Source organism: Trachymyrmex cornetzi, unplaced genomic scaffold (assembly GCF_001594075.2).
Source record: "Trachymyrmex cornetzi isolate Tcor2-1 unplaced genomic scaffold, Tcor1.1 scaffold385, whole genome shotgun sequence".
In the NCBI taxonomy this organism is placed as follows: Eukaryota; Metazoa; Arthropoda; class Insecta; order Hymenoptera; family Formicidae; genus Trachymyrmex; species Trachymyrmex cornetzi.
Window position 1 is genome coordinate 286,223 of NW_017298586.1, and position 12,535 is coordinate 298,757.

A 12,535-nucleotide genomic window follows, 5' to 3' on the forward strand; every position below is an offset into this window, starting at 1 on the left:
AAAATTGTTCTTTCGGTATAGAGGTGCAATCCACTCAATGCTGCAAATGTTTTGAAGTATTCTTTGATTGATCAACTCGTAAGATTCTTTTTTCTGATTAATCAACGAGAAGCATTTGCAGCGTTAAGTGGATCGCACCTTCAGAATATGTGCATGCATCAAAGCAGGTATAGCAGCATGCATGCTTATCATTCAAGAAATCATGTATCGTGTGATTCTAGCTTAACGAAGACCACGTCGCGTATGTTAGTATATTGGGATACGCATAACTCGAAGGGGATGACACGCTGGTATTGGAGTAGCGTAATCGATATCATCGTTCTCTTGATTGAGAAGATTTCTTTCTTCACGCGAACTTTTATTGAAGGCTTCTCGATAGACAGATATGCATCGAGAAATCCTATCAATGGGGAACGAACTAAAAATATCGTGAGGGATGAAAGAGAACTGATTGTCATGTGTCGAATAGAATATCGGCGATAAACACAATTGACACTTGACTGTTTGATCGATTTTTATATGCGCCAGGAAGTCGTGTTAAATCGGAATTTCTGTATTCTTTATGAAAGTTTCCCTTTGTAACCCGTCTTATTGAAGTTTACCTCCATAAAGAGATTAATTTTCAATACCAAGCAATTCTTCGTATATACATTCTAATATTCATTTTGTATATCTTATAAAATCTTTACGTAAAAGTCGACAGAACAGACTTTCAGTAATTTGAAGCATCTTGTATGTTTTGTATCTGCATTATTCATCGTCCGTGATGTGGGCATAATCGATAAAGCGATATGAGCGCACATAAAAGCAGTTAATAAGCAATAAAAGCTGCAGGCAAGATAAAACAGACGTTGCGCTCGTATGTAAGGTAAAACGGGTTGAAAACTCAACTCGCTTATAGAAACTTCTTCCTCCGCCCCTATTTTTCTTACGTCTCGGGCTCGAAAGAGTATCCCGGGGCAAGATATCGCATTTTATCTAGCGCAGCTGGATTCCAGATTCAAAACTTTTCCATATCGCATTACGTGCATGTATATATACACGGCGTAAGGCAGACATAGTGATGCTCTTCTGCACGCAAAGGGAACGGCGCGCATCAATAAATATTTCATTATGTACACCGTTGTGCGTCGACGTACACGTACGTGTACATAGTACGCGGCTCGCGGCGGAACACGATCTGGCGCGACGCTTTCCATATCTGCACTTCGCAATCTCCGACAACAAAATTTGCCTGACGCCGTACATGCATAGGTGGATGCTATACGGCCAGCGTGGACGATCCCCTGTCCCCTTCCCCCCTTACCCTCAGGCGCCGGTATCGATTATGAAATTGCGCCGGATAAAGCAAATGAGATACCACCGCGACGAGCTTGGTTGGTGGTGCGGTTCCCTCGTGTTCTCGTGAGCTCTCGTATCACTGATGCCCGGGCTGTTGGTTACCTTTCCGATCATATCGGCATACCGATATGCCCTCTCCCTCTCTCTCTCTCTAACACACAGGTGAGAACACTGCTTCATCGCACGCCAGTTTACGGGGATACGCACACCCCGCATGTTCACTTCGTATCGAGCCGTGTTGTACGCCGCATGTTATTCGTTCCTCCTACGGCGAAGGATGGTACAAGCGTGCAAGCCCCCTAATCGCTATTCGTCTCTATCTCGTGTTGAGCTCTAAACTACAATGTGCTCTCTCATGTGCACCGTGTCACGCTGCTGCGCCACTATAATTCCCGATAAGCGCGAAGGCCTGCGGAAGCAGGCAACGGATCGCATTATCCCATCATTATTATTTGATCAACTGCGGAAGAATCGGGAGATAATCGAGAGAGAATACGTAGGCGAGTTCCGCCCCTATCCCCTTCTCTCACCCCCTTTCCATCTTTCATTCTCTCTCTTTCTCCCGCCCTTGATCTCTCTTAGGACCTTATCCTATTTCGAAATCCGAGGACACATCCGGCTTAAGTTCTCTCTCATCGAGCGTCAAAGTTTCGAGTGGTCCTATACATCCCTCGACTTCTATAACAGGCTTTTGGCTCGGCTATTACCGTTTAAGGAATGCACATCATGAAGTCGCGATATACCACATCCCCAATAGCGAATTCGAACTTTTCGGGCACGCTTGTAGTATCATGCAATTTTCGCGGAATGGAAACGTGAAATCTCGCGCGTAGTTGTACATAGATACGAAATTTTGCCCGATACAGCTTCGTTATATACCTAGTTACGCCATGTTATGTATATTCTCTATTTATCGTACGTTTATATTTATTTAACAAGTCATCCAAATATCGGAGTACTTATACTACCACCCTCTATGTTTACCTGTTAACAATTTATATCGTTACATATTAACAATATTCATGTAACCGTGCAAAATTACGTACTGAAATGTAGAATATTCTAGCTCTAAATGAACGATTATTTTCCGCCGCATTTTATCTTCTCTATTATTAATACACGTTATTCCAATCGACATCCTCCCGGTGATTTTATAAAAGATATTTCAAGATGCTTTATTCTTCGAAATATAAAGATTCAGTACATCGGATTGAGTACGAAGTTAAGATGATTGTACAAAACGAAGTAATTGATTTCACGATATTTATGAATCGACATTGTGCAGATTTCTGATTCCCTAGATGGGAAAAATGGTTTTAAAATATTCGCGGAACCCGTATAATAACGTAAAAACTGTCCGGACTTTAGGATGGTCGAGAAATCTGCATTTCTAATTTTTATACCGACATTCACGAAATAACATCGCCGACGATGTAGTAAAACCGGGATTTGCGGAATCTCCGTCGCGGAATGATAAATGCCGGGAATTTTTTGAAAAATTCGAATCAGCGTTATGGGAGAATTACAACAAGATCTAGGATAGTTTTTTTCCAAAAAAAAATGTTGAAATATTTTCTTCCGATGAACATTCGTAACATTAGCAAGAGTTTTTTTTTGTTGTAAAAATAAAAGAGTCCACAGTAGCTTTATATATACACAAATAAAATACAATTTATAAATTTTTCCTAAATTCTCAATGAGTAGTATAATTTATTTTAGCAAATGATTTTGTAGAATTAATGTAAACATATATATTTATCATGGATATATCGTTTAAAAATGCGAGAATAAGATGTTTGCTTCAAATTCATGGAATATCACTCATTTACCATTTCTTGATCATTTACCATTTTCTTTTTCATGAAAGAGAAGTAAAACATTTACGAATAAAAAGGATTGCGAACTAGTGAGCTCATGATACGTTTAGGAGTATGTGTCACGATATTGATCGACTCTTCAGCAACTGGGTGCCATTAGCCATATACTTTTTGTCTAATAGTATGAACTATTGTGGTCGAGAACTCCGAAGAAAGCTTACGTTGACGACCTACTTTTAGATCGCACTAGGGTGGAATCTTTTTTCCTGAATCAGGTCGGTGCGCGTAAAAGACGTGTAACACGTTGCGAAACACGATGTATGCAAGTAGGTCAGGTATCTACAAGTTTTATCCGTCTAGGTAAATAAATTATAACCATAATTATCTGTTGCAATAAAAACAATTTGCAGTGAATCGTATAAATATATACTTGTAATTGTTTCGTCAATAAATAAGAAGGGTCGTTCAATCCTTCGTGTTAGCTGGTTACGAAAGAAAAATAGTCCGTACTCACTTTATTCGATTATAAACTAGCAGCTCAGCTATCTCTCGGCCTAGCCTCGAGTATAGAGTTTCTACAAAGACCAACACTTTTGGATCTATCCTTAATCGAGCTTCACTGCGATGGTCTGGTGCCGACGGTAGTCTGGTCGCTCCTCTCAGAGTCGAACATCGTATCGCTGGCTCTGGCCTTGTATCTCGGTGTATTAAACTGCAATAATAAAAATTATTTGTTAGTTAATATTTTATTACAATTGGTATTATATTTAATAAAGAAATATGCTAGTTATCATATAATTTGTAGTACATATAAAATATATCGCCTGATACATAATTTTTATATTGTACAATTATTTTTAACTTCAAATTATTCATTAAAAATTGACAAGTGGCAATTTGCCGGTAATAATTTTTAGCGTGATACTAAGATAAGCCATTGATATATCATACATATATATCAAGAGTCTGAAGAATTTTCGCGATATTGATCATACACACGTAACGCATTTTCTCGAACCATCTCTTATCTCAGAAGTTTTACATATTTATGAGATATTTTCTCGTTATAGAGCGAGCCTCGCGTTACTTCATGCCACGTTATAGTTTTCATGATAATATCAAATGCTCTTTCAAAGAGTAAAAGGAACGTTTCGATTGGCTTCAGTCCAGAAGCAAATTCTTCCGTCAAATTCTTCGTAACGAAACCCCCGTAACGAGCGGCCCTCGAAGAATGCACGGCAGCTCTTTCAACCTGTCCTCAAAGTTCCGCTTTCAACATAGACGGATACAATGTGCCCGGTATATCCGTGCAGAGAACGTGGATGTAACAGCAACGCAGGAATTTTGGAACGTATGCGTAGCTCCACAAAGGACCCTTTAGCGCTGCTGCAACGAGTTCTTCCGGACACCTATTAACATCGGGCATTCTGCAAGTTTCCTGGTATTTACCGCGATTAAACTATCTCACCGTGAATACATAAAGAGATAATTCTTTTTTTTATATCGTTCGTATTGTATTTCGAATTATACAAAAGATTGAAAGTCTTGATATCCGATGTTTTAAAAAAATTATAATTTTCAAGAAGACGTTTCAAGAAATAAAAGAGTTTCTTCCCAATTTTTATTTTTATTACCTACATTTTTTACTTAGAGTTTTTCTTTAGATTGTAAATTGAATCCGATAGTATATAATTTTTATGTTTTAATTCAGATTGTATAGCTTATACATTCTCTTTAGATACAGCAGATAATGGATACATTCCTTGCTGTTGAGCTCCTTTATGTTTGTCACGAGCAGATCCAGCGGTATATTATCGGTGCATGCACCAAATTAGTATGCGTCCAGCAATCGAGCTTCTCGCCATAAACCGAAAATCGAACCTTTGTACTGAAGCAGGATAAGCCAGGACCGGTCGACATTCAAACATGCGGAGGCATTTTCATAATGGAACAGCAATAACTATTATTATGGTATATACGAATTCGTCGAATTATTAATTGGGATGCAAACACGATCAATCGTTCTCATAATTTCTACCCATATATGTCATAACACTCATTGATGCGTAAAAACGTTTATCGTGCAGCGTCCCGAATTACGTTGAAATACGAATGTGGATATTACGGGTGCATGTTAATGGCTTGTGTATCGAATATAGATCATTAATTTCCAGATGTGAGAAAAAGTTGAAGGGCCCCAAAATTAAATAAATGATAGAAGGTATATTTATAGACATATTATTATAAAAGAAAAGTAGTATTTTACGTCATAATGTGATCCTGAAAAATTTATGCTAAAAAAAGAAACATATGTATAAAAGTTTTTTAACCGATGAATAAAGCGATGAGTGAGACTGAAAGGGTCTTTGGCTTAGGCGGAAGCGAAACAGATTATCGATGATGCACTTGCGCTTCGCAGCTCTTACCCTCTCCGGTTTACAATTTATGCACATTAGGCGTCGCGTCAGTAGAACATACACGAAGCGGAGCTTCGGTCGAACATTTACTCACGTAGTACTGCTTTAGTCGTTGTTATAGAGCATTTGATGTAACTAAATTTCAAGCAAATATTTTCTCGTAACGCAATCACAGACATAAACTGTGCTATAGTAAAGGTCTTTGACGCGCATAACGATAATTCACTGTGCGAAATGCAATTTATCAAGATGTGAAATATTCGTGAAATTGCCCTGTAGAACTATGTTATCTGTTTGCATTTCATATAATTTGCCAAAGCTCAATGATCGATTTCCGCTTATCAAAGTTTCTCGTTTCGTCTTCAACGTGTGTTTTGCAATAGCTTTCATAAAGATATGGAAATGCTCGTAGTAGGAAACAGAGGTATCGATCGTGATATGCTCCATACACGTATGCATACACAACGATGCATCGAATGGTTCCTCTGCATTTCATGCGCGGGTTATCGATGCAATATTCTTGACATTCGTGTGTATCGAAGTCGTTTATCCATGCACACGGGATCATTCGTAAATATCGAGAATCTGCAATCCTACCCACAGTTGAGAACAAGAGAGGTACTGTATATGCATTGTCTCTCGCTACTTCATAAAAGGTCGAATCTAGTTTCATCTCCATTCTATTAGATGACATTTAAATGCAACTTCGTATAAGCTTTGCCTATCTGCCAAAGTGTAAATATACTACATTTATGTCTTAATAATTTATGGTACCTTAGATTCGATTTGAAAAATTTAATAATACGTTTGCATTTCATACACGTAAGAAAGTAAATCATATTTTTATTGTTAAAAATTTTATATTGTGTTTCTACCAAAATTAAACTAAATTAAACTCAAACATTACATATTGTCTTAAAAGAAATATGTTTATGATAATCAAGTATGGCGAGAATTGACTGGTAAAAACACGAATAAGTTTCTGGATTTAGTAGAGTATTTTCAAAAATGGTAAGAATCAATTTATTTCTCATGTCGTGACGGTCAATATGAGGTTTAGTATCTCATACGTAAATGGATTTCAACAACAAACAACAATATTATATACACAGGGACATAAAATCTGACGGTTACATACATATTGCGCGGATCCACACATACGTATCCGCGCAGAGGCTTTCAAGTACATGGGTAATCTGGGACGCGAGAGATACGATGCACCCTATCGCGCATCAGTCGTGGTCGCAAGTAAGCCTATTAATGCGCGATGTTATTAGAGGATACTATCTGACCTACATTCCAGGTCCTATCAGTAACAGGCGTGCGTAGGCATCCTTAACACGAATTTACGAGAAGGCCGCAGGTTCAGATACATGCTACCAAATTGTTTGAACTTCTGAGTAGGGGGATCGGTCGTACAATTGTTCAGGGAAGTATTCAATCAAAACGCTCCCGTTGCTCTACCATTATTCTATCGCAGATATGATTGACTTGAGAACCATGGGCAAGCTTCTGACATATCGGGAGTAAATGAAAAGTCGATTTCGATAAGGATTCACAAGACTTACTATACAGACACGACTTCGCAGACTGTGATTGGAAAAGACCGGCACCGCGTTTGTTTGTCAAATAGCGACGTTAGGTCAATCCCCGAAAGAGATCTATAACAGCGCAAAAATGTATATAATATTGCTTTTGCAATCGAAAGCTTCTATTTCCCGTCAGAATCTCAATATCATAGTTTTTCGATAAGTCCTCATATTCGACAAGACCCATATAGAGGCACCTATCGATATTAACCACGGGTGAAAACATGCAACTGTGGATATTTTGCAAAGTTTATGATCGCAAAAAGATGTGTACATTTATTTGTCAGAGCGAGATTGTCGTATCGTTATCACTGTTTTTCCCTAACATCAGACGCACAATTTCCAATCGATCAGAATACTATAGTCAAAACACGTGCGATATTTACAGATACAAAAATTTTACGTTAAATTGTATAAACAAGCAATTAAGAAAAAGTTGTAAAAGGACATCGTTAGATGAGCTTAGATCTTTGTCAGTGCGAATTATCCAAATTTACAACATTGTCTACTCTTAGATCAGACTTTTGTTCATTTTCATATAGTTAAGTAGATACTCTTGTGTAGATCAAACTTTTGTTAATTTTCATTAATCGTATAATTAAGCAATTAAGAAGAAGCTATAATTATGCAAGAACGTCATTAGACGAGTTTAGATCTTTGTTAAATGCGAGTCATCGGAGTTTACGGCGCCGTCTATTATACTCTTAAGACTTTTTTTATCTTCCATCAACTTTCCGTCGTGCTAAGTGTAACATTACAAACCGTCAAGAAGAAGCCATCACACGAGAATTGCTTTTCACAAATCAAGCCGCGCCAGCTTCTCTCCATCCTCATCATCTTAGTAGGACTTTTGTGTGCTGTGACGAAAAAAAAAGAATTCATAACGGCAGTTTCGACACCGTCTGGTACTAATAAACGTCGTTAAAAGAAAGAGTGAGAGAGATAGAGAGAGAAAGAGGAAGAGAAAAGACGCCCTTCTTAAAAAGTAATTTTAGATTACGGCCGCCATTGTCGTCTATCGACAGCCGATTAAATTACAGTAGAGAATCGCTCTCGACACAAGGGAACAGTAACGGAACGGACGAGGGAGCTCTCGAATTACTATGTCGTATAACAGCTCGTACTTCTCGCGCGGATAATCGAGTTACGTCCGATGCGTCTTTATGATCCTCTTTCGTCTCCTTATTACTTGGCCATGACAGGACTAGCCGGCACTTTTCGTCTCTAACCGTACAAGTGTCGTCTGCCTGCCCTTTATGTAGTGTTTTTATGAGGTGCCTTTGCCAACTCGAGAAGAATCGCAAGGAAATTGACGAACGTCTAAAGTCATACATTTAGAAGAGCTGTCAAAGCGGTATCTGTAGAAAATTCGCGTACAATATTAAATGCATTCGCAAAGCGAGAATAATCAGCGTAGTTCTGTAAATGAGAGTTAACAGTATCAAAGAAAATTACAAGAGTATTCATCCTTTTATCTTTCACGCTGCAGAACAATATTCTTTCAGTTTTCTTCTCTTGCTTTAAAGTTACGAGTTTATTCAAAGTGCTCATACATTACTAACGCTCTGTATTTACGACATTCGTCAATGCTGCATCCGCATTTTCGCATTTAACGTACTCGAAACGTCGAGTTAACTGCTCGAGTAGCACAATACGCTGTTACATTCATCAAATATATGATGTCGGAAAGGGCTATTGTACCGTATGCGCTTTTCTCTACGAGTAGAAGAAGTTACAATACGACGAGTGGTGTGCGTACCTTAAACGTTCAAATGCACTGGCAAAGCTGTTCGCGTAGTAGCTCTTTTCCGCGCGCATACTTTCTTGTTAGAGAACAGCGAGAATCTCTCGACCAGAATGGCAACGCTAATGAATCATAATCGGTACTTTCCGCGCGAACCGTTTTAGCCGGGTTAACCTGAGTAGATGTGCCTACATGCGGCACTGCGCCGGAGTCTGCTGCAGCTGCTGCACTAAACTGTAACACGGTACCCCACGGCGTCCACGAATGGTTGCTCACCAGCGTCAATTGGTTAAATAAATGACAAACGAAATCATCTTCCCGTTCGTTAACCTTGATGGGCCTTCCTCTTCTCTCTTCGTAGCTATCTCTATCTTTCACTCTCTCTTTTGCTTCATCCTTTAGCTTAGTCATTTGAATTACCACTGGCAGAATCTCGTGATCCTCTTTCTCATGTTAATTCATGTTAATTAGCAGCAAGTGTCCGCGGTTGCCTTTGTGAAAGAATAATAGGGATCAACGTTACACGATTCGTTTAGCATAAACGTTGGCCGCAGCAGACAATACGTCGATTAACTGTACGCATACGATCTCTCTCTTGGATATGCCATTTTTAATGCTTATTTAATACGTTCGTCGAACCAAATTGCGCGCTCTCTCGCTCGCGATATTTTGCTTGCTAATGTGGATTAATATTTCTTATTTATTTGAAATAAGAGATAAATATGGAAACTCGAAAATATTTACAAATAACTTTTGATCATTTCGAAAGCAAAGATATGTATATGTATACAGGATGTTTTATTTATTTCGAATATAATGAGTTGAATATCTCGGGAAATATGAAAAATACAAAAGGAACGGACATTGGTAAAATTAATTTTTGAAATAATCAATTTTTCATATGGAGATTACCATTTTTTTAAAATTGGAATTGTATGTTTTTACATAATATAATTCCTTTGATTATTCCAAATATAAAAGTATTAAGGTAAAATTATCAAAAAATCAATAGTTTACGAGATATTTAATATTTCATGTAAATATGTGCTAGTATAAAGTATAAAATATCTCGTAAACTATTGATTTTCCGATTCGAGCGTTAATTTAATATTTTTATGTGCGGACTAATCAGAGGAATCATATTATGTTAAAAAAAATCATACAGTTCTATTTAAAAATGTTCTTGAAAAATTGATTTTTCCAAAAATTAATTATACCAATATTTGCATCTCTTCGGATCGAACAACTTTCATCTGAAACATTTTTCCGTATCTTTTATATTTTATGAAATATTTAACAATTGCGTTTGAAATAAAATACCCTGTACACACACACACACACAAACGCGCGCGCGCACGTTATTATCTGCATTAGCTAATAAAATTTTCACAATAAGTAGAATTCCTGATCCATTATTACGATAGAATATTATAATTGCAATTATGTTCAAATTAAGTTTTCAGAGTTAATTAAAATCGCAATAATATGCGTTACAATTCAAAATATTCCATGATCTTTTAAATGTACATAATTCGGTAGTGAACAAAATTATATGTTTTCTTCCTTCTCACGTATATATTCATTGAAGAGAATCTCGTTCAAGAGAATAAAAGTTCGTCGCCTGGAATGTATTCGTATGGATGTTTGTGGGACGATTGCGTTTCAAACTACATAAAACACCAGGGGGTAATCGCAACGCGACCCGATCAAAATCATATTTTTGTACGCGCCTCGATCCGATTTGATGCCTTTTGAATATTGGAAAATTATGTGCAAACTGTGCTCTTCCTTGAAACTGATCTCCTTTATTTTTGCGTTAATACGGGAGAACAACAACTATTATATTACTAGTATTAAAAGTTTCATATTTCAATCTCGTTATATAAATAAAAATGATTTTCTTATAAATTGCAATTAATACAATAAAAAAGGCATTATTTGATGTTTAAACTAAGACAATAAAAATACATAGTTTGTATCATTTCTATGATTATAGATACTATGATAATATACAGTGCGATTTTGTTTGTTATATTCGCAGACATAAAATGACAATGCGAAATTAAAATTATAGAGTTATATAAGTAAATATGAAATAAAATGATAGATAGGAGACTTAATAAAAATAGAGAGATATTCACTTTATTGGTCTTCTAATTAAAAATCATTTAAAAATAGATTAAATTATTAAAATTATCGCAACATTTTTCCTCAAATACAAAGATTTGTTAGTTCTTTATTATTCCTTAATAAAGTCCTATAATCAGAAACATCGTAATGCATCAGTCCTCTCTTAAAATTGTCGTGTTACGTTTTTTTGAAGCCTCTTTTCGTTGAGGCTGTTGTAGTCTTTCGATTTTTATGTGGTTTTGTATTCGGGGGTTTTTTGGGATCGCTGATATTGAATCCGGTTTCAAATTTTACAAATTCAAAATGGCTGAACCAATATGGCGGACAGAAATATTGTGGAAATCTTAAAGATCTTTCGATTACGGCCAAATTTCGTATAAGGGGGATTTAGGGGTCGCTGATCTCGAATCCGGACTAAAAATTTGAAAATTCAAAATGGCTGAACCAATATGGCGGACGGAAATGCTAAAAGTCTTCCGATTTCAGCGAAATGAAGCATTAGAAGGTTTTCGAGGTCACTAATGCCAAATTCGAACTTAGAATTTGAAAATTCAAAATGGCTGAACCAATATGGCGGACGGAAATGCTAAAAGTCTTCCGATTTCAGCGAAATGAAGCATTAGAAGGTTTTCGGGGTTGTTGATGCTGAATCTGATTTTAGAATTTGAAAATTTAAAATGGCTGAAAAAAAAGGAAATAAAAAAGAAAAAATAGCCAAAGGGAGGAAAGGCAAATCAAACAATGAATTATATACAAACAGGAATAAGTCTTCACGAAATTAAAAATGATGGGGGGAGGACGAATGTTCGGGAGAGAACCATACAAAATAATAAATCGAAGCCTAACTAAAATAGGGACGAAAGAAGAATACAGCTTTTACAACCTTGTTTGTAAACAAAGGAAAGGGTAATTTCAAATTGTATAGAATTGATTGATTTTAAAGTACATTGATTAGGTTTAAAAATAAAAAGAAAAATAAATATTTTATATCTGTATATATATTCAAAACTTGAATAAGTATGTAAAATAATATAAAGAATAAGAGTCAACGAGTGATAAATAAGAATTTATAAAAATCAGGATAAAATCAGGGTCATGTGAGATCAGCGTGCGCATGAAATGGGCTAGTAAAAATAAACAACATATTTTTGAAACAAACTTAATAATTTTGAAATTTTCATGAAAGAGAGTGAAGAAGGTATTCGATTACAAGAAAAAAATTATTACAAGAAAAAAAAAATAACTCGCTTGTTAACCATAAGTTACATAAATATGAAAATCAAATGAGATATTTTAATTTCATTTTATATATAATTTTATTTTATATATGTAATTTTATTTTATATTTCAGAGAGGTTTCAATAAAGTTATAATTAATTTAATTGTCTTTAAATTTTAAAAATTACAAAAAATTAATAAAATAGAATATAAAACTGACTGTTTCAAGTAAGAAACAACGCATCGATTTTTACATTACTTTTTTTTACCTCAATAGTA

The 12,535-nt window shown here is 36.1% G+C and overlaps 1 protein-coding gene across 2 annotated transcripts in view; it reads right to left on the reverse strand.

Moving 5' to 3' along the window:
* sfl (N-deacetylase and N-sulfotransferase sfl) overlaps positions 1–12,535 on the reverse strand; it is a 140,936-nt gene that overhangs the window by 51,876 nt on the left and 76,525 nt on the right. For both annotated transcript variants that reach the window (XM_018511714.1, XM_018511716.1), the window contains exon 3: positions 3,673–3,870. In XM_018511714.1, the coding sequence (XP_018367216.1) occupies positions 3,673–3,870 (198 nt within the window). The remainder of the gene's footprint in view (positions 1–3,672; positions 3,871–12,535) is intronic.